General features: G+C 41.0%; 1 protein-coding gene across 5 annotated transcripts in view; it reads left to right on the top strand.

The window, feature by feature from the left end:
- The window catches only part of ttc28 (tetratricopeptide repeat domain 28), a 185322-nt gene that overhangs the window by 128506 nt on the left and 33526 nt on the right, over positions 1 to 23290 (top strand). For all 5 annotated transcript variants that reach the window (XM_035951235.2, XM_023276807.3, XM_055019431.1 and 2 more), the window contains 10 exons: positions 12556 to 12752; positions 12832 to 12985; positions 13074 to 13245; positions 13548 to 13716; positions 13810 to 13970; positions 14838 to 15326; positions 16381 to 16573; positions 16710 to 16790; positions 20144 to 20396; positions 21708 to 21817. In XM_035951235.2, coding sequence (XP_035807128.2) covers positions 12556 to 12752; positions 12832 to 12985; positions 13074 to 13245; positions 13548 to 13716; positions 13810 to 13970; positions 14838 to 15326; positions 16381 to 16573; positions 16710 to 16790; positions 20144 to 20396; positions 21708 to 21817 — 1979 coding nt within the window. The remainder of the gene's footprint in view (positions 1 to 12555; positions 12753 to 12831; positions 12986 to 13073; positions 13246 to 13547; positions 13717 to 13809; positions 13971 to 14837; positions 15327 to 16380; positions 16574 to 16709; positions 16791 to 20143; positions 20397 to 21707; positions 21818 to 23290) is intronic.

The following is a 23290-nucleotide window of genomic DNA, read 5'->3' as shown; positions in this document are numbered from 1 at the left end:
CAATAAAAAGAGCCTAAGTTAAAAGTCCTGTATAGTGCAGGATATATAATTTAAGGTGTATGGTGATCAGTGTGAAACAGTTCCTGGCCCCATTCCCTTCTTCCTGGCTGAGTTGAAGACCTGCGTGGCTCGAGGAAGGAAGGATCTCCTCAGTCTGACAGTGACAGCAGCCTATCGCTGAAGCGGCTCCCCTGCTTGGAGACGATGCTGTGCAGTGGATGCAGTGGGTTGTCCATGATTGACAGGAGCTTGCTTAGCGCCCATCGTTCTGACACACCTGTCAGACTGTCCAGTTCTGAGGCCACAACAGAGCCTGCCTTCCTCACCAGTTTGTCCAGACATGCGGCATCCCTCTTCTTAATGCTGGCCCCCTCCACAGCACACTGCCGCATAGAAGAGGGTGCTTGCCACCACAGTCCAGTAGAACATCTGCAGCAAGTTTTTGCAGATGTTGAAAAATGCCAGTCTTCTGAGGAAGTACAGCTGGCTCTGTCCTCTCCTGCACAGAGCATCTGTGTTGGCAGTCCAGTCCAGTTTATTATCCAACTTTACTCCCAGGTATTTGTAGGTCTGTACAAGCTCAACACAGTCCCCAGTGATGGTCACAGGCTCCTGGTCTGGCCTGAGGCTCTTAAAGTCCACAACCATCTCCTTGGTCTTGGTGGTGTTGAGGTGCGGATGGTTGGAGTTACACCATGTGGCAAAGTCCTGGATCGGTTTCTTGTACTCCTCCTCCTGTCCACCCCTTATACAGCCCACGATAGGAATGTCATCCGCAAACTTTTGCACATGACAGGACTCCGAGTTGTATTTGAAGTCTGATGTGTACATGGTGACCAGGACCGGTAAAAGTACAGCCCCCTTCCCTCTAAGATAGTGTCAGACCTGCAGTCCCCCAGTCGCATCACAAATCAAATGATTACTCCACCATGTACAGTTTATTGTATTTCCTCATAAAAGTTGACATAACTATGTAGAGGAGGTTGTTTGGAATCTGGCAATAAATAAACGAAATAGTGCTTAGTACCCAACAGAAATAGATAGGGATGTCAAGTTTATTTGCCCCTGATCTGATCCATGTATGTGTCCTAATCTGATACCGTTTTCTTCAATAATATACACTTGAAGTACAGTTATTAGAATCAATCTAATATAGTATGCTTGGTAGTAATGAATTACTTACTTAATAATGAATAGCTTCGCAGTGGCCCTTGGACCTCAATCAGTTCTATGTTGGCAAGTAGAATGTATCAGAGGGGTTTAGCTAGCAATGGGCCAACATGACAAAGACTTCTGTGATGCTCAGTGACCTCCAGAAAAGAAGGCACCTGTATGACAGCAAACAAAGTTTCTGGTTTTATTTAGGTTTGTGTCAGTACCAGTCAGTTAAAAATGCTTTGAAGTTGACCTTGAAATTGTATCAGAACATGTCTACAAAATATCTATTTTTATTTTCACTGGAATGCTTACATAAAGCAGCCTACTTGCGAAATGGTGACGCACAACAAAGCATCTTAGGAACACAAGAATTCTAATATACAATGATTTAAGAGACAAGTGATGTTGAAATGCAGTTGGTGCAAACTGTGTTGTGTCACATTTAGGTTTACATCACCAGGATCAAAATAGTGGTCGCTTAATAAAACGCTGCACTTGTTTTACTTGCTTTACCGTTGTTGTTGATGTTTTATAATGGTACTTCAAAACTTTCCTGCATTAAATCCTGATATGAGACCCGTTCCAGGCGCTGAGAGTTCATTCTGGCACAGGTCTGAAATGTTGACAGTTTGTAGCGTCCTTGTTTTTGTGCTCTTTTCACTCACTTTCTCAGCAAATGTCACTGTAGAGCCAGTTTTGTGTTCACTCACCAAGAAGTGGCATATTAACCGTCTGAAATGAGTAAAAGGAAATCAGTGGGACGGCGGTGGTTCAGTGTCTGCTTTGATGTGTGACTAATAGGCGATTGCTGAAGTGGCTGACACTCTCCTGACAGACGAGCTTCAGTCTGTGGTTCAGATCAATGATTCACATCATCATTTATGGATGATTACGCCCCTTTCACCCTCAATGCTGACTTGACTTCCCTTCATTCTCCTCTCCTTTTTCTTCTGTTCCTCTCTTCATCCATTTTCTGCATATATTCCCCCCTCTCCCTTCCTCCTTTGTTTCCCTCTCTAGTCTCTTATCCTTTCCTTCTTTCCTTCTCTTGGTTGTTTCTTCCTTTTGTCTTATTTTCTCTCCTCCTTTGTTTCGTTCTCTTCCCCCTTTCCTTGGTTCTTCCTGTCCACGTTTGTCTTTTTCCGCCTCTCGTCTCCCTTCCTCTTCTTCTTTCACTCTCTTCCTCCTCTACTTTCCTCTTCTCAAGTCTCTTCATTTCTCATCTTCTTCCTTTCTTCCTCTTTCCTATTGCTTTGTTTCTTCTTCTCCATCTCCTTCTTTACTTTGTTTCCTCCCGTCCTTATCTTTCTTGATTCCTCCTATTGCTTTCTTTTTTCCCTTCTCCTCCTCCTTTTTCTTTGTTTCTTCTCCTCCTGTCCTCCTTTGTTTCCTCCCACTGTCCTTTCTTTTATTATTACCCATTCACCCATTTTCCTCCCTTTTTTTGTCCTTTGTTTCCTCTTCATCACTTTCTTTCACTTCTTTTCTCCTCTCCTCTTCTCTAGACCCCTTTTCCTTCTCTTTTCACTTTTTGTCTTTTTTCTTCTTTCCCTCCTCTCACTTGTTTCTGTCTCTCTTCCTGTCCCTTCGCCCCTTTTCTTTCCTTTTTGGCATTTACTCTTTTCGGGTGTTTCCTCTTCTCTAATCTCTTAATAATTTGTCCTCTTCTTGTTTCCTCCTCTCCACTCCTATTTCCCCCCTTGATTGCCTTATCCTCTCTATCTTTCCTTTGTTTCTTTGTTTCCATTTCTCATCTCCACCCTTGTTTTCCCCTTCCTTGTCTTTCTCCTCTCCTTTTCCTTCTTTTGTCTCCTTCTCTACTCTGTTTCCTCCCCTCCTTTCTTTCCTCTTGTTTTTTGTCTTTATTCCTCTTCTCCTCCACTTCCTACCTAATTTTCCTTCGTTCCTCTCGTCCTCTTGTGTCCTTTCCTCTTGCCTATCCTCCTCTCACTTGTTTCATCGTCTCTTCCTTTCATATCTCATGTCTTCTTTCCTTCTCCCTTTGTTTGTTTCCTCTGTCTTGTTTTCTCTTGTTTCTCCTCCCTTGTTTATTCTTATCCTTTTCTCCTTTCATTTATTCCTTTCTTTTAGTAGTCAACTCCTACCTTGTTACCCTTTGTCTCTCATCTTCTTCCAGTTTTTTTCCTCTTCTCTTCCCTTTTTCCTTTTACTTCCTTTTGTTTCGTCCTCCCATCTGTACAAACCAGAGTAAGTATATCAGCCTAAATCTAACTGTCGACTTCAGTGTAATCTCTTAATCCAAACAATCTGAACCAGGCTATTGTCTCGCTGCCCAGTAGAGCTCCTCTGTGATTTGTGATGGTACCATTTAAATCTTAATTACCTCCTTTCTTAAAATGGCAGCAGACCAGCTTCATGGGCATTATTCTTTTCTTTCATTCAGTTGCTTTGGGACTTCTGGTGGTCCTTGTTTTCCTGCAATCTTTTCAAAATCTGGCTTCTGTTCCATTGTTGTTACTGGGAAAAAAACATTCACTTCACATTCAGTGAGTAGATCACTGTATTTCATGTCTTTCAGAAGAGGAAAAAGATGATTCACAAGCTTAACTGGACCCAAACATAGACAACAGCAGCAGTACAGAATTTTGTTAAATTTTTAAGTTTCCCTCAGGGGGATGTGTGCAGCACAATCTCTTTTTTTAAATCTTGTAAGTGTGATGATGCGTGCTGCTCAAGCTCATGTGATGCAACAGGAGAAACACAGAAAGAGAACCTGAGGCCTCATTTTAGCTTCAGAGAAACTTTGAGTTGAATATATGCAGAGAACCAATGCAGTGGTTTCGATGTCCCACTACTTACACTACCATTCAAAAGTTTGGAGTCACTTAGAAATGTCCTTATTTTTAAAAGAAAAGCATTTTTTTTCAAGGACGATAGCATAGAATTAATCAGAAATACAGTCTAGACATGTTTAATGTGGTAAATGACTATTCTAGCTGGAAACAACTGATTTATAATGGAATATCTCCATAGAGGTACAGAGGAACATTTCCAGCAGCCATCACTCCTGTGTTCTAATGCTACATTGTGTTAGCTAATGGTGATGAAAGGCTAATTGATGATTAGAAAACCCTTGTGCTATTATGTTAGCACATGAATAAAAGTGTGAGTTTTCATGGAAAACATGAAATTGTCTGGGTGAACGGTAGTGTATCTAGCTGGCTTGTTCCGACCCTTCACCTTGCTATACTATCAGCATTGTATTTCTGCAAAAGGAATGAGATGAGGACACCCGTGGTCTTGCCAACTGTCTCAAGAGGAGCTTTCCAGTCAAAAAGACTTAGCTCTTGAACCACAAGTTGGCCACACCCATTTTCCTTCATTGATGACCGAGCGTTTTCCATGAAACCATGGAGAAAGGTAACCGTAGACCACCACTCTCCTCCTCTAATCTCTGTGTGCTGTCTCAGCTGAAATCCCTGTCATCAGATCTCTGCTAATTTTCCACACCTCTAATCCCCCGAGCTCACACTGTGTCCCCTCCATGCCGGGGAATCCCACCCCACCGTCCTGCAGAATATCCACAGACGGCCGCACCCGCACACCTCAGACTCTGGATGTGTGTGTGTGTGTTTACACTTGTGTTTCAGAGTTTAGGAGGAGGTGTGTAACTGTAACCAGCTATTCCAGCCAACTCTGCAGGCTTTGCTGTAATCCTCTTAGCCCAAGACCCCGACGAACGAGGTCTCCCTTTCCTTATCAGCAGCCTCCTCCTCTTCTTCATCTAACCGTTTCATACATATTGTTGCAGACGGGGCTTATGTGGGTCCCGTCCCGTTTAAATTATTTCTCTAAATGTACCGCTCTGTGTTATACCTTTACAGCGTAATGACTCAGTCACTGTTACAGTCTTTATAAGATGTGAGTTTTTTGTTCAGCATTGGGTCTTATTACTCCCAGAAATATAGTTACGAATGAGCTCGCACAACCACTGAATCTGTTGTAAAAAAGAAAAAAATTTAATAAAAATTAGTGAGAAGAAGCCGGAGTACCCAGAGAAAACCCATCTTATCAGACCCCCCATTTATTGTGTGCCCATGTGCATATGTCATGTGTCTGTTGGGATAATGTAATCACCTCATGCATGTTTCAAGTCTTCCAGGTTGTTAGTCAGCTTCACACAGTGTGAATGGCTCTTTCTTGCAGTTGCACACTGAGCAATAATATGTCAATTAAAGATGCAAACTTAATTTGAATTCTTTGTTTTTTTGTGCATTCAGTTTGATCATTCTTTTACATTCTTTGGTTTTAATTGTTTTAAATTACATTTTCCTCTCCTGTGTTTTAGTTTTTTCCATTTTGTTCCTCAGTCTTTAGTGTGCTGTGCTTTGTGTTTTCTCGTGGTGTAAACTGAGTCAGCATTGATTACCTCCCTGAATCTTGATGAGATATCATAGCCAGTGCTGCTCTGTGGTGGAATTATGTAATCTATATCATGATAGCGTTTGTAATGAATCTTGTGTGAGGGCTTATTTTTTGAGGACTTAAATTCAGCAAAAACATACGGGGAAATAGTGCAGTTTTTCATATGAACATATTTGAAGATTGGTGGTTCTGACAGAGTTCATTCTACATTGCAAAACAAATTCCGGGAAAAAAAATTAAAAAGTGTGAGGGAGGAATACATGGAATACTGTGGAATACTGTAATGTTCAAAAACTGTAAAAAAAAAAAAAAAAATTATGATAACAACAGCAAACATATATAATTTTTCAGTTGTGAATGGACATAATTTTTCTTTCAAATAGTAGCAATTATTACTCCGCCAAGGAATGTGACGGTGTTATGTGAGGATCGGCATTGGTTTGTCTGTCTGTTTGTCTGTGTGCAACATTACTCAGACTAATGGATTTCAATGAAACTTTCATGGAAGGTCAGAAATGACACAAGGATCAACTGATTAGATTTTGGCAGTGATGCGGCTTATAATCTGGATCCATGGATTTGTTAAAGATTTTCATATCATTGTGAGATAGCGGTATGGCGTCACTGTAACTATGACAACAAGTGAACACTACGTCTACTGCCTGCTGACGATCACGATTGAGATCCTACCACACATTGACGCTGCAGATTTATCAAAACTTATTCATCGGAAATGATACAAGGAACAATTGATTATATTGTGGGGGTGTTTCCGAGTCCCATCAATTCCTGCTGCATGCTACATATTTAGGTCGCACGATTCAGTATCCGTACATAACGTACACATGTATAACACACGCCTGTGCTCAACACAAGGTCATTTTGTTTGTGGGTACATCTGTATTAAATGGCCACATTCTATGGTGCTGTGACTTCTGATTGTCAGTAAGTAATAAGCGAATGCTGCATTTCTAAAAATTATGCTGCATTTCTGACAATGCCATATGGGGGACTGAACATCCTTGGCGGAGTACTGCACTCTCTGAGTGTTCTTCTTGTTTCAAAATTATTTTAGTTTTGGTCTGTTTTTTTTAGGGTTAACATTTAGATAAATGCTTTATTCGTGTAATTTTACAGGTTATTATGTGTAAATTAACAAAGCAGGAGAAGCCTGCAAAATGGCAGTAAATTATTTTTAAAATTATAGTTAAAAATTGTCAAAAAATGCATTATTTACAGTGTAAGGCTGCAGTGAACCAAAAACAAATCTTGGTAGATCAGTTAAAAATCAGTTGGTCGTAATAAATAAATCAGCAGGTTTTCACTTGAGCAACTAAATGTTCACAGTGCACTGATCACCCACCGGCTAGCCTTATTAGTCTAAATCGAGAAATTTCAATGTAGTCAATTAAAAAGCTAGCATCTGCACTATAATCAATCATTTCAACCTGGTTGTTTTATACTGAAATGACAAAAACAGATTGGAAACAGAGCAGCTGCACATATTCTGATTTCTGAAAACAGAACTATATGAACTGGTGATACAGCACAAGACCTTTTGAGGAATAAAACGCAGACAAGCTAGCCGTCTGTTTTTAGATGATCTGTCATGTTGGTTGGTTGAGATGTGAAGTTTAAACAAGCTTACAGTCATGTGCTCATGTTGTTATTGAACAAAATGCAGCTACACCGCTGAATTCTTTGACATGGTGTCAAAGTTTGGAGCGGACTCCTGTCTCGTCAGTGTCATCGTTCAGTAGCAGTCTTCTCTTTTCTAACATCTCCATCAACAACATATATTTCACCATACAGACTACCATAACAAACCCACATTGTTCTGTCTTCTCTGTGGTCTTAGAATTGGGGTTTTGTCCGGTAACTAGTACTTGTTGTATTCATGGAACACTACACTGGAAACAGAAAGGCTGAAAGGGACCAGTGGCAAGGCAGTCCATGTAACTATTAGCCTGCACTGAGTTCCTGCAGTGGCCAGCAGCCCAGTGTAATCTCAAACTCTCTTTTAGTCTTAACTCTTTACAGAGATTTGTGCATTTATGTGGCTTATATTAGTCTGTATTTTTCATAGTGTCACTAAGCCAGTCAGTTTGTCTCAAAAAATTCTGATTTCAATACCATCCATCCATTCATTATCTATGCATCGCTTAATCCTCTTAAGGATTGTGGTGGGGCTGGAGACTTACGGTGAAGGCAGGGGACATCCTGGACAGGTCACCAGTCTATCACAGGGCTGTATATACAGACTAACAATCACACTCACATTCATTCCTACAGACAATTTAGAGTTACCAGTTAACCTCAGCATGTTTTTGGACTGTGGGAGGAAGCCGGAGAACCTGGAGAAAACCCACACATACAGAGGTAGAACATGCAGACTCCATGCAGAAGATTCCGGGAAGGTGGCGACGCAGACTGGGGATCTTCTAGCTGCAAGGTGATAGTGCTAACCACCAAGCCACCATGTAGCCTGATTTCAGTACCCTGTAAATGAATTTTTCAAAAATAATTTTATTTTGAAAAGAATTTTGTAATGCAGCTGGGCACTGTAGTTTTTAATAAAGGATCCAAAAAGAAGACATAGTGACTGCACCGATGAATACACATTTAGTGCTCTATTTAGTCTTTACATCTAAAAGACAGTATCAACAATAGCCAACATTGTGTTGATGGTATGGAAGGAGTGTTTCACCCAGTTCATTAGTTTGGCTCACTGGTGTGCAGTGACACATTAGATACACGGGTGGTAAATAGAATAAATTCATGTTGGTTTCAGCCTCTTTCTGGGATTTGTTGACAGTCAGAAATGTGGAGACAGAGCTGGACCTGTGCCAGAGGTTTTGGAAGAATCAGCCACAGCTTACACTCATTGAATCAGACCACAGTCTGACATGGAAACCACACGTAACCTCTTCCATCTGGTGTCTCGACACCCCCCATAACCTTGCTTCCCCTCTCTCACCCCACTCTCATCTGTCCTCCACTGTGTCCTCATTGTTAAATATCATGTATTTTATTCACTGTATGTTCTGTCATCTCAATATTTCTCAGAGCAGTCCAATATGATTTAACAAAGGATGCATTTTACTGAAGCAGGAAGAAAATCAAGACAATGTTTCTTATGGACAGTTTTAGAATATCTGTCTGACAAATGTCAGATCTCTCAGTCTATTTAAAAGGTAAGTGTGGGGTCACTGGAGTGGCACACAGTAATTCATTTACAATAAAAAACTAACAAATCTTAAATGTATGTACAGTTTTAACATAGCTAGTGGGCGCTAACTCTTACACTAAAGCACAACACTTGTCTTCTGCGAGGATCTCCTACTGGAGATTTTTGGCAGCCGTGTCTATGTTTTATCATGAAACTGGAAGAGGATCACAAAGAGCACTAAAAGATACACAAATACATAAATGATGCCATCATCTGGTTGGTGTAGTAGTGCAGGATGCTGTTGGTTTATGTGGAACTGTAAAATCTGCTCCATCCAAGTGTGCAGGGAAGCGCAGTTAGACAGGAAAGCAGGCAGTCCAGTCATCTCAAGCAGAACAAATGCAATGATTGGACAGCTCCCTACAGACCTGTGACTGCCATACATAACAGATTTTTTTCTTTTTGTAATTAGAGCACTTGATTTGTCATTTGCTGTCAAGATGTAAAGACACTTTTTAACAAATACAACAAGTTCTTCTGGAGCGCATTGCCTACTCTAGCTTTAATGTCCTGAAAATTGCACAGAAATTATAGCAACAGAATTTAACAAAAAGGATTTTTTTCTCCAGATCACTGTACGCTGTTTAGTTCATCCCACGAAGACCTTTCCATGAAAAGAAATCCGACTGGAAATTTGTATATTTGCAGCAGTAATGTTAAAGCAATTCCTGTACAATCAAATCCTGTCCATCTATGTATGTTTGCATTGAACTGAACCCCAATTTTAGTGAGATAACCCAGTTGTAAGTGTTAACACAGGAAAAAACCTCACTAACGGCAGGAGGGGAGATTAAAAGTGTTGTCTTTGTGTGTTGTTGAGATTCTTCAGTGCAAAGTGCTGTGAAAAATAGACTAAAAATAACCACCATCCAAATCATCCTCCATGAGTAAAAGTCAGTGGTTTCAAATATTACTGATGTACAGATAAACAAAAGCTGTGCATTTGTTGTAGTTTCCAGAGGTGTATATAACCATAACCCATTCCTGTGCAGCTGAATGGTGAACATTTATGTTTATGAGTGTGTAAATCTGCATCTTACAATGGTGATTATTTTTTAGACATTAATTTCCCACCTGTAGTGCAGTAGATTAGATGACAATTGTGCATACTGGTACATTTTTAAGCTCTTTTAACATGATGTCTGACTGTGAATGTGGCTCCCAGAAATTCTGATATTGCCAGAGTTGGAGCGGGTTGGTGTGATATATGTGTTCAATAATTTACAGCCCAGTCAAAATTAATGTACTAATTTTTGTGATAAATTTAAAATATTTAACACATTTGAAAAACCATGAAGAGAAATTAAACAAGACGTCTGGGGAAAATTGGAGTGTTAAGCTCTTAGTTTCTGCTTTCTGGTGAATTTTTATGCACCACTTTGGTCTTATTCTTATCATGGAAATGTGTTTATTTATGTAAAGGAAAACACAAAATTCAGAGGTTAATTAAAAATATACTGGAATACAATGCATTAAGGCTCCAAGGCATTCTGCGTTTCTTTTAAATAATTAAAATTCTCCTGTAGATCAGCTTTTCTAATTTAATATTGTTCCTATTGACTCAACACATAAATATGATTATATCTTTTGTTTGGGGCAGTAACCTGCTTAAATGTGCCTTTTCGCATCATTAAAAAAAAATCTTCATTTTAATCTGCAGGTTTCTGAGCAGTACTGAGTAGATCAAGGACTGTGGTAATTTGAAACAGTTTGTGACTGAAAAAATGGTGTAATTTTGGCAATTTTACAAAAATATCTTTCAAACCATCCAGTGGGTATTAGGGTTCAGAGGGTTATTTAATTTATTCATCCCTGGACTTTAGTAGCTCCTATTCAAATCTTTCTGCACATTCAGGACACATATGACATGCTAAAGAAGTGTTGGTACAAACCATGTCATGCTTGCTCATCAGGAAGAGGGGTACGTAACGCTTCAATGTTAAAGGAAAACCTAGCGTGTAAAGTTTTATACGAGTTTCTTCTGTCTCTATAAAAAAGGTTAAAATTATGGCAGATTTCTTTCTAAATGTGACTTAATGGACTTAAAAATATACAGAAATCACCTGGTAAGTCTGAGATTTGTACAATGAAGTGTTAAATAGCAAATAAACTGAGTGGTGTAGCTGTCAGTTGAAAAGTAGCCAAATTAAAAGTAAAAGTATTCCTGTCAATACCTAGTATGTAAATCTGTGTCTTTCTCTTGTTTCCTGAGCTTTATCCTTAACTTGGATTGTCTCCTCCAGCTTTGGTCTGCCATGGCTCTGTAAACTAGGTTGTCGACAGTGGATAAAACACATCATCACAGAATAAATTGTGTTGGCCACTGGGAACCAGCTTTTCCAGTTGGTTTTCCCCAGATAGACACGTCTCTGCATTTATGCAGCAGTAAAGTTTGAAGAGCCACAAAAGCAGATATTATTAGATTCGTTGAATCTTCTCACTGTAGCTTTTAAATTATTTACTGCTCTGTACTCATCCTTTTTACAGCTCTGAAAACCATTTTTATTCACATGCACACACGTTGGATATTTATATCTCCTCTGTCATTTTGGGAATTTACCATGTTCAGTGTTTGATGTTCACAGCTAGTCAATCACTACTGGATAAACTGATCAACAGAGATGTCCATGTAGTTTCTCATTCATCCAGGTCATGGTTATCCAAAGTTGTTTAAATCAATCCAACTGGACTTTAAGAAAGTTCCTTGAAGACGTTTCACCTCTCATCCAAGAGGTTTCTTCAGTTCTGGTGGTGGTTGATGTTGCCTCAGCTTATAACCTCTGTGAGGTGTGGTCAGTGCTATTCATATTCCGACAACCATTGACAAGGCCCACCTGGCTCCTCAACGATGGTCGTTGGGAGCCAGGGAGTGACACAAAGGGGGTCGTTGAAATGCGAGTTTCACCGAGCCCTCGTATGCTAATGGTGGTCGTTAGCATGAGCCACCTCACCTGAGTCATTCTGCCGAGTAGTTCTTTTGGGGAGTTTTGAAAGGACCTGATTGTAAAATGGCGAAAGATGATGTCACAGACCACCCCCCATGTTCAGAGATGGCTTCTCCACTTTGACATGGATGGCTTCTTTCACGCCTCTCTCAAACCATCTGTCCTCCCTGTCCAAAATCTGAACATTGGTGTCCTGTCCTTCATCATACATGCAGCAGACCTGTTTTTTTTGTTGTCATTTTTACACATCGACTTGTTGAGACATTTTCATGTCCTAAGGTTCATTTTTCCTTAGCCCTTACAAGCATTTTCAGTTTTGAGTAACCTGACAAATGTTGTCCACACAGTTTTAAAGGAAAAAGAATGTGACAGCCGTTAATAACAACAACAATAATGCTAACAATATAAATACAATATAAATATGATAAAATATAATAATCAGATATTCGATATTATCCAGTTATTATATTTATTGGTTTCTCCTTATCCCAAAAAAACTGAAGAAATCTAAAATGCAAGCCCAACCAAAGCTTGGATCTTAAGAGGATACTTGGTTTAAATCTAGATTAAACTTCTTGCTTTAACTTTTACTCATTCCAAAATAAAAATGATCAGTATATTGGACATAAATCCAACATCATGCATCTTTAATTTTAAGTGACTTTGGTATTGACATGATTTAAGTACTGCTCTACAACAAGACTTAAAGGTTCACTTGGACACTTCAATTGGATTACTTTTGAGATTACAACTGGACTTGTTGTTTACCAGCATCATAATATCTTGGTTAGTTTAACAAACAGTTTGTCTCTGTCCTTTTGTTACCTCTTCTCTCAGGCATCATACACCAGATGAAGGGTGAATATGAAAAAGCCCTGAAGCTCCACAAAGCCCACCTGTCCTTTGCCCAGGACCTCGGTGACTATGCTGCCCAGGGACGAGCCTACGGTAACATGGGAAATGCCTATCATGCACTGGGCGTCTATGACCAGGCAGTGAGATACCACCGGCAAGAACTGCAGATCTCTCTAGAGGTGAAGCCCTGACACTTCACAGACAACACCTCAACACTCGTGTGGGGAAACACAATTAAAAAGTGTGTTTGTGTTTCAGGTGAATGACCGTCCATCACAGGCCTCCACACATGGTAACCTGGCTGTGGCCTACCAGGCACTGGGTGCTCATGACCGGGCTCTCCAGCACTACCTTCACCACCTGACCATTGCCCGGGAGCTGCAGGACACTCAGAGTGAAGCAAGAGCATTAGGCAAGCCAGACGACAGTGACAGATGCGCTTTTTACTGAATGAAACATGAAAGCTTTACAATCTGATCTTCTCATCTTCTCTTTTGCAGCAAACTTGGGTAACTTCCACAGCTGGAGGGGTGAATATGCTCAGGCATTGCCTTACTACCAGCAGTACCTGACTTTGGCTCCAGGCCTGCAGGACTTGGAGGGAGAAGGCAAAGTTTGCCACAACCTCGGCTATGCTCACTACTGCCTCGGACAGTACAGAGACGCTGTCAGGTCAGAGAGAAGATTATTCTCTCAGAATTAAGCTTAATGGGATGAACAAAATGACTAGTTTTACTTGTTAAAAACTCTCAAGTGCCACTGTGTCGTGTGCTATGCAACCACACGGAGTGATTTTTCTAGCCTTAATGATGCAGGAGAAAAGGAAAAAGGAGCATGACTCATACATTTACTGTGCTTTATATATGAAAATACATTTGCACACAAATTTGCATGTTCATTTAATCAAACTTTCATCATACTGATATAAAGTGGAAATATCAAAGGCATGATTTGAATTTTTATCCATTTTCTAGGTATTATGAGCAGGATCTGGCCTTGGCGAAGGACCTCCAAGACAAATTAGCACAGGCAAAAGCCTACTGTAACCTTGGTCTGGCCCACAAAGCGCTGGGGGAGAACAGCAAGGCAGAGGAGTGTCAGAGATACCTTCTCTCTCTAGCACAGACCTTGGATAACACACAGGTCAATGCTGTGTTCACTCTAAACTGTAAAATCATATTTTTAATGCAGGAAGCTGTTGCTAATCCACGTCTGTGTGACTGTATTCGTAAACAGGCAGTTTTCAGGGCTTTCGGGAACCTCGGCGATGTGTGCGTGTGTCGTGGAGATCTTCCAGGAGCTGTGAAGTTCTACCAGCAGCAGCTAACTCTTGCTCAGAAAGTCAGCGATCAGAAGAGGGAAGCTGATGCCTACTCAGCTCTTGGATCAGTTCACAGGTAATAAAGTGGTAAACCAGTGTGTCATCCACCAATAGCCAATACTACACAACCAAGCATCCAGTTGACTTCAGTGTGGGCTCATTTAAGATGAGTGCCATGAGTGATCTGTTAAAAACAAACTTTCTCATTCCTCTGTAAAAATTGCGCATACTTTGGAATTATCTTTTTATGAAGTGACAATTTTAAAGGTCTCCATTTCGGGACGATTGTTGTTTTTTTTCAACCCGAAGAAATTAACAGATATACCAAATTCACATCCATTCTCCCCAGTTGAACTGCTTTTTTTTTTGTTTGTTTTTTTTCAGCTGAGTATAGTGTATGTCAATTTAAACAGCACTTGTTCTTGGCTTTGTCTCTACCAACTGGCTACTTTAGGTGAGCACTTGAGTGAATAATATGGTCACATTTATTTCCCAAGCCATACAGTGTCTTACCATCATGGTTCTGATATTACCATATTCCAGACACTTCACTCTGCACAATTATGAAAATATATCTCTACTGCCAGCATTAGATGCTGAGATACATGTCAAAACACTGTTTCATTGTACATTTTTTTTCCATGATATTAAGGCTGACATAAAAATCTGCAAGTATTATCACAACAAATAATAGAAGATCTGGATAGACTGGAGTGTTTTGAGAAAAGCAACAACAGCATGTATGACCAGTCCTTATAATAACCAAGGTAAGAGCTGAGTAATGGCAGTGAAATTACCCTGCAGATAGCTTCCTAGAGCCCAGAGGGTTAAACCTCACTGCTCAGAGATCCGGTGTCAGCTGTGTAACGTCAAAAAACAGTTTTGAGCTGTGGGATTGTTCTCTCCTCCCTCCTCCTCTCCTCACCTTTTCCTCCCACTGTAGGCTGCTCCGCCAGCTGGATACAGCCTTGTCCTTCCACAGCCAGGAGCTGACCGTCAGAAAGGATCTGGGTGATCAGCAGGGGGAGTGTCGCACCCTCGGCCACCTGGCAGCGGTGCACATGGCCCTGGGAGACTACGCCACAACCTTCCAGTGCTATGAGACTCAGCTGGGCCTGGCACAGGGGCTCAGGGATGCCCGCCTGGAGGCCCAGGTCCACGGAAACATGGGCATCACTAAAATGAACATGGGGGTGTTTGAGGAAGCTATCGGCTATTTTGAGCAGCAGCTGGCCATGCTGCAGCAGCTGAGTGGTACTGAGAGCATGCTGGACAGAGGCAGGGCCTATGGGAACCTGGCTGACTGCTATGACGCTCTGGGAGACTATGAGGAGGCAATCCAGTACTATGAGAAGTACCTGACGGTGGCTCAGAGTCTCAACCACGTCCAGGACCAAGAGAAAGCCTACAGAGGACTCGGTAATGCGCACAGGTGGGTGAAACTAATCTAAAGATTCAGGGAAATGAAGAGTCACCTCAAGCGGCATTTATTGAAAAAGTACAAGCTCCCTGACTTTTTATGAAGTGTATGACAGGTGGGGGGGTGGGGGGGGTATTATGCATGATTTTTTCTTAGTTGTGAACATTGGTCTTTATGCTAAGCTAAGATAACCACTGTATTTAGCTATTGTCCCGCTCATCTAACTCATTGCAAAGGGATGTACAAGTATATTTTAATACATGTTTTATATTGCCTACAGCATTTCTTTTGTGACTTGTAGCTGTAGCAAACTGTGTATTCCAATTTTTTTTATTATTACATTTTTGAACAGAGAAAAATGGATTACACACTTGAATATATAAAGCTGGGAGAAAGATGTGGGTTTGGTTCCTTTAAAATCATCTCATAACCAAATTTTGAAAGGGTGTCTCTTCTTGCAGTAACTCTACCTCGTAGCTACTGGATTTCAGTGCTGCAGACATCTATTTACATTTGTTTTAAATATTTAACTCATGTTTCTACTTCCCATTAGTTTGCTGTCTAGTACATAACAGCATCCTTGAAACAATCAGAAATGAGCTTGTCTTGCCTCGAGCATTCTGCACACTTACATATTTTTAATTAGAGTCATGATGATAATGAAAATACTCATAATTTAGTTGGGGTAATAATAGTACCAATCAGCTGTAGTGATGATGTGCAGCTACTGTTCAGACAGCATATCCCCACAGTTGTGTTCACTGACAGAAGAACAAGGCTTAATGATGGGTTTCCTTTATCCATCTGTTGTTTCTGCTCTCTGCAGTGTGAATGATTTATTAATGAGGAGAGAAGAGTATCTCTGTGAACTCCTTTGAAGATGCCTCTTCTTAAAGTCTTTCTCTGAGAGGGTGCAAGAAATGTCCAACGTGCCGTGTTACGTTGTTCATGAGCGCCTCTCCAATAAAACTTGCTAACAAACTGCAGGTATGTTTGCAAAAACAAACAAAATGCAGTGAAGCAAATAATCAAACTTTGTGTTTTTCTTTCCCTTGTCCCTCGTCAGGTCCTTGGGGAGTCTCCAGCAGGCACTGGTGTGCTTTGAGAAGCGGTTGGTGGTGGCCCATGAGCTCGGTGGTGAAGGAGGAGGCAAGGCTCAGGCCTATGGGGAGCTGGGAACCTTGCACAGCCAGCTGGGCAACTACGAGCAGGCCTTGTCCTGCCTGGAGCACCAGCTCAACATTGCACACACCGCAGGGGTGAGACCTTACCTGCACAACGTTCTTGTCTCAAGGGCGGATTTCTCAACTTCAAATGCGGAATGTGATGAATTATCATTTTTATAAAAAGCATACTATGCACAGATAATGTAGTAAATCCTGCTTTAACTGTCAGGATAAATCCCTGGAAGCAGAGGCGAGCGACACACTCGGAGGCATTTATCAGCTGATGGCAGACAACGAGACGGCTCTACAGGTTTGTACAGATTCAAAATACACCGTTTAACCCCCTGAAAACCGCCTGAACCCCGACCAGTTTCTGTTTTGTTTCCTCCTGTCACATTTTCTTCTTGCTGTGGGGTCATTTTTCACTGTAATATCAAGTCCTACACTTCTGTAAACAGCACAACCACGACCAAAGTTAGAGAGAACACAGAAAGTCTTCTGTTAGAATTTCATCAATCATAAAAAAAAGAACAGTTATTACAGTTTCTGGTTCTGATAAGTGACATGTTGCTGATTTTTTTTTTTAAAGATAACACCTTTTAAATGTCTTTCAAATCTGCTGATGTGTTGTGGGGTTCAGGGGTAAAAGGAATAGTCTGACATGTGGGTGAAATGTGCTCATTACAAAATGCCAGTCTTGTCTGTACACTAAATACTAAATGTCAACCTACAACAAGCAGATGATAAGCTTAGTTTACATTGCATGTTAACATGTTTAATTTGTGTTGATGTATTGAATACTTACACCATCAGTCAAAAGTTTTAGAACACCCCAATTTATCCAGTTTTCTATTGAAATTCAAGTAGTTCAAGTCCAATGAATAGCTTGAAATGGTACAAAGGTAAGTGGTGAATTGCCAGAAGTTTTAAAAAAAGGTAAGGTATCCAAAACTGAAAAATAATGTACATATCAGAATTATCCAAAAAGGCCTTTTTCAAGGAATAAGAAATGGGTTAACAACTTTAAGCTGTTCTGCAGCAATGGAGGTTGATCAAGCCTTGAAAGTTGGTGCTACCAAATCCTACAGGTGTTCTAACTTTTCTTTATTTCTTACAACCCCCTCTGTCTGCATAAAAGTGGTGCTAGAACACACTGTGGCTCCACACCCTCAAGAGCATTATTTGAACAGTATTGTACTGCAGAAAGTGGTGTGTTGCTGTAAAAATGGAGATGATTTAATGCTGCGCTTGATTTCCCAAATGGATGTCTTCTCTATGTCTACTATTAAGGAGGCATGGGAGCAGGATCTCCAGATGAGTATTAGTGAAGTAGAATGGGCTGATATTCTTAGGAAAATTCATTCATCTTCAATGTGTGCAAGACACTCTCTTATTCAATTCAAAGTAGTGCATCGAACACATCTCCACAAGTCTAAACTGGCTAGGATTTATCCCCATATTGACCCAACGTGTGACAAATGTAAATCAGCAGAGGCCACTTTAATACACGTTTTGGTCCTGTCCTAAAATACAACAATATTGGGAAGGTATACGTGAAGCACTTTCCTGTATACTAGGAGTCCGTTTAAACCTGAATCCGCTTTTGTTTCTTTTTGGGATTACTGATGTGGAGCTCGGACTTTCTGCCGGGGGTCGAAAACTTACTGCCTTTTCGACCTTGCTGGCACGGCGTCTAATTCTACTCAAATGGAAGGATGCTGTCCCACCCACAGTATCACACTGGATTAAAGATGTATTGTTTCATCTTAAGTTGGAAAAAATACGATTTGTAATGAGGGGCTCTGAGAAAAAGTTTTATCAGGTGTGGAGGCCTTTTTTGACCTTTTTCAGCCAACCATCAACAATGATAAGAGAATAACTAGGCTCAGCAGTCTAGTTGATTTGTTTACTGACGGTCTGAATGTTTTGTGTTTTAAACAGTGTTTTCTTTTCTGTAAGTGGCAGTAGGGACTGAATTTGTTTTATGCGGGTGGGTGTTTGTATTTTTATTTTTATCCTATTTTTTTATTTTATTTTTATTCTTTCTATATTGTTAAAATTTCAATAAAGACATCAAACACTGAAAATGGAGATGAAAGGGTAATTAACAATAGAAGAGAGACAGACCATCATCACCACTTAAAAATGTAGGTCTTTCCTACAGACAAATTGCAAAAGAAAGTCAAGGTGTCAGTGAGTACATTTGTCCTTCACCATCAAAAGGCACTCAGAAACTGGGGGAAACTCTGACAGGAAGAGGTCTGGAAGACCCAAAGCCACAACAGAATCAGAAGACAAGTTTCTGAGAGTCAACAGCTTGGTGATAGGCAGCTCACAGGACAACAGTTTCAAGCACAGCTTAATAGTGGTTGTAGTAGGAAGTCTCAGTTTCAACTGTGAAGACTTGGAGTTGCAGGTTTGACAGGTGGAATTAGAGCAAGAAAGCCATTGCTAAGATGTCAGAATAAGAAGAAGAGGCTTGCCTGGGCCATGGAACACCACTAGTGGACTCCTGAAAACTGGAAGAAGATATTGTGAACTGATGAATCAAAATTTGAAATCTTCGGTTTACCACACAGGATTTTTGTGCACCATCAAGTAGGTGAAAGGATGGTTCCTCAGTGTGTGACATGTTCGTTTTTTGAGATAGAAGACAGGCAGTTTCTCTCAGTTGTTTATTCTGCAATGCCAAGTTGCTTGATATCAAGGACCATTACTGTTCAGAGGATGATAGTTAACAAAGTGTTAATGTGAAGACGTCTTCCCAGTAATGGATGCAGTTCACAGTATACAGAGTGTTTTTATGGAATGTGCAACAATCTCATTGGTCAAAAACTGATGGAGAGGAACCTCAGCCCTCTTTTTATTGGTGCACAGACATGTCAGTAGCCTCTTGGCACACAATCCTCAAGAGTCCTTCCGTAGTATGACTCATATGTATCTTTCTGTACTGTTCCCTTCTCCATTAACTGCTGACTTCTGTCTTAGTCATATATATTATCACAACTTCTAGTTGATGCACCGACTCCAGTCATCAGTATTCTATCAGTTCTTAAGCCCAGCAGCTTTTATTCCTAGTTGGTCAGGGGTTCATCCTACAGCAAGATAATGACCCAGAACATAAGTCCAAGCTATGCCAGAACAACCTTAGTAAAAAACAACAGGATGGTAAGCTTGAAAACATGGAGTGGCAGCACAGTCTCCAGACTTATGGAGCTGGCTTGGGATAAACTGGACAGAAGAGTGAAAGCAAAGCGACCTAGAAGTCCCACACATTTATGGGAACTTCTGCAATAGATTTAGGAAAAACTGTCTGAAGAATATTTGATTTCCATTGTGGAAAGAATGCCACAAGTGTTTTCAGTTGTTACATCTGACAAAGGTGGCTACTCTGAGTCAAATGTTTAGAATACATTTGAGTTTCTAAATTGATTTTTCTTTACTTCATTTGTTTATTTGTTCTATGCTTTTATTTCAGAGTACAATGAGATATTAACATGCATAATTAAAAACTGGAAAAATTTAGATGTTCTAAAACATTTGACTGGTAGTGTAGCTTTAGAGATGAAGCTTGTCTATCAATCTTCTTTTCAAACTGTATTTCCAGAGTATTTAATAAAATGCCAAACTAGTTCTTTAAGTAACTGAGGTCTCCTGCTGCAGTGGCACCAAAGGGCGCTGGATATTGCAGAACAGACCAGCTGTGTGAGGAGCCAGGGTCGCGCCTATGGCAACCTGGGTCTGACATTCGAAGCTCTGGGAAACTATGAGCGGGCCGTGGTCTTCCAAGAGCAGCACCTGAGCGTGGCAGCACAGACCAACGATCTGATAGCTAAAACTCTGGCCTACAGCAGCCTAGGCAGGATACACCATGCACTGCAAAACTACGCTCAGGCTGTCATGTACCTGCAGGAAGGTAAGATATAATTCATCAAGCAAACAAGCAATGTTTTTGAAATAATGACATCACTTTGACGGGTCAATAAAACCACAGTGTTATGTATCCCATGTCTGAAAAGGGCTTTCTGATCATTTTGACATGATATTTCCAACTTACTAGACACAAGTGACCTCAATGACCTGAATGCGCCATTGAACAAGAGGCAGTTCTGCAGTGGTCCATAACCTCTCCTGAATCAAGAGCCAGAATGATGGGATTTCCTGATTCTAACATTTCCAATGTCTTCAAAGGCAGTCTGTTTTTGACATGTATCAACACACTCCCAACTTGTAATGAAATGCGAGCAGAAAGTTAGCCACAGTTTTCCCCCTGCAGTCATGTAGGCCCCATTTAGAGAGGCTCTGGCTCTTAGCGCTGACTTTGATCTGCATGTAGGAATCTTCTTAAAAGTCAGAGCTGTTTAGGCCTGAGAACATTGTGAGGTGTATTTCAGAAACCCCCAAAAAGCATGAAAGTATTCATGGCACTGGCTAATAGAGGATCAGCTCTCAGCTGTTTATCCCGGCGTGTGGTTTTCTTCAGGCAGCTTGTTGTCAGTAATCCTGTTTGATTTAACTAGACGACTCTTTGAAACACTCCTCTCTAGTTTGAACAGCAGCCTTGTTTTTAATCATTTTTAAGACTGAAATCAATTAAAATGCAACCTAATTGTAATGGATATTTAAACTGAGTGGTTGTGCTAATTTAAGAACTCCTCCAGGCTCCACTGGGCCTGTAAGACGCAGTCACGGTTTGTCACTAACTCGCAGCTCCTCCGGATTTTAATTGATCATTAATGCAACAAGCAGCGAGGATTTGGGCCCAGAGTTGAGGTGAGGGCAAAGCCGAAGAAACATGTGCATGTGCGTCTCCAATTAACCTCCCCAACAAAACGCAGATTCAAAACATCACAGTGGCAGAGACAAAGCAGGCAAAGACGCGTGTATGAAAACTTGATGTTTGATGAGATTCGGCTCAATCTGAGAGCCTAATGAGAACTAAACACAACTTGCCCCAACTGTCTGCACCTTCGCAGCAGGGGAGAAGAAACAAATCTGAGACAAACCGAGGAGCAGAGAGGAAGCCAGAACTTTGAATTTAAACGAAAAGACAAAAGGAGCAACGGCAGAGAAAGAATGGCAAATGCGAGCCCCGTGGGCTCAGTGAGCTTGCTTCGGCGCAGCAACAGTTGTCATTAGCGTGGAGGTGGCAGGACTTTGAAGGAGATGACTTTCAGATCAGCCCGTGGAAGCAGTAGCTGATCTCCTCTGCTGTGTTTCTCCTCAGGTCTGCGTCTGGCAGAGCAGTTAGGTCGGAGAGAAGATGAAGCGAAGATACGCCATCGACTGGGCCTTTCTCTGTGGGCTGGTGGAAACCTGGAAGAGGCCCAACACCAGGTGTGTGTGTGTGTGTGTGTGTGTGTGTGCGTGCGTGCGTGTGCACCCGCAGTTTCATATATATAGTGTCTCAACAAATCAGTTTTCATATACAAGGAATTTGTTGTGATTGCATTACAGCAAGGATAAAAGATCTCACAAGAAAGCAGATGTTGCAAATCAAGTAAACAGCAAGGAATTTTAAGCAATAAAAAGTGGTAGAAATAGTTACAGTCTGCAGGAATGTGTAACTTACTCACCTGAGAATGTGCAGAATTACACAGTATATCTTGTAAACAGCCTGAGATGTGCAGATAATAATAATAATCCTGTTTAAAATGCGGTTCGTTAATGTAACGTACCGAGTCAGTGTTTATGGTGGAGGGTCAGGGGAGGCAGGCAGTGTCATTGGGGGTCTCTGGCCTTGTTGACGAGGTCATCAAAGCTGCAACTGGCAGAAGTCTGGAAAAGTCAGAAAAACTCCTGCAGCTCTCCCCTCTCTGGCCCAACTCCCACCTACCGCACAAGCTTCGAGGTAAAACTCTACCTTCATTTGTGGCTACACCTGGGAATCAAACCCCAACCTGGCCAGTGGAAGCTCTCTGTCTGACCTATTGTGCCACCACATCCTGCTCTCATCATGCAGTTTGTTGTTTTTATACCTTCTCATCCAATTGGTAAAAAGACCTCTTCCACAGTTCTACAGTTTCATTTAGCAGATGCTTTTATCCAAAGCGACGTACATCTGAGAGTAGATACAACACAAGCAAGGATCTAGTCAGCAGAAAACAACCTGGATAAGAGCCATAAAACAAGTTCAAGGGTGATAATAGCACCTTGGTGTCTACAGGCAGAGTAGAATGTAATAGGATTTTTTTTTTTTTGCAGTCTGTCAAGTGCAAAGATGTTCAGTGAAGAACACCAGTCTCTTTAGTCTCTTCTTAAAGACTGGGAGAGACTCTACAGAATGAACAGAGTTAGGTAACTCGTTCCACCACCAGGGAACCACAGAGGAGAAGAGTCTAGCTATCGACCGGCCCTGTTGTGGTGGTTGTATCAGGCGCGTTTTGTTGGCCGAGCGTAGTGAGTGGAAGGGAGCGTAGACTTGAATGAGAAAGTTCATGTCAGAGGGAATGGTTTTCATTGTTTTTTTGTATGCAAGTGTCAGAGTTTTGAATTTTATGCGGGCAGCAACTGGAAGCAACTTCTACCACATACTAGTTAAAATCTCTCATTACAAGCAAGTAGGGTTGCAGAAGTCTAGTTTCCTCTCAGACTACTTGAATAACAATTTGTAGAAAGATCAGTGTGGAATTTTTGCCCAATGATGCCAAAAAAAGTACGCATACCCCAGCTGTAACTTTTTCTCGCTTCACAAACTGCTGAACAAGTGGAGTAAAGAGGATCAGGGAGTTATTCTGACTAACAGACACTACCCAAACAATGAAAATGTTGTAGTTTTGGTAACTGTATAACAGATATACACTAATTGGC

The sequence above is a fragment of the Amphiprion ocellaris genome, chromosome 17, assembly GCF_022539595.1.
Source record: "Amphiprion ocellaris isolate individual 3 ecotype Okinawa chromosome 17, ASM2253959v1, whole genome shotgun sequence".
Classification (NCBI taxonomy): domain Eukaryota; kingdom Metazoa; phylum Chordata; class Actinopteri; family Pomacentridae; genus Amphiprion; species Amphiprion ocellaris.
Note: the sequence above shows the minus strand (reverse complement) of the source record. Positions and strands in the feature narration are given on the sequence as shown.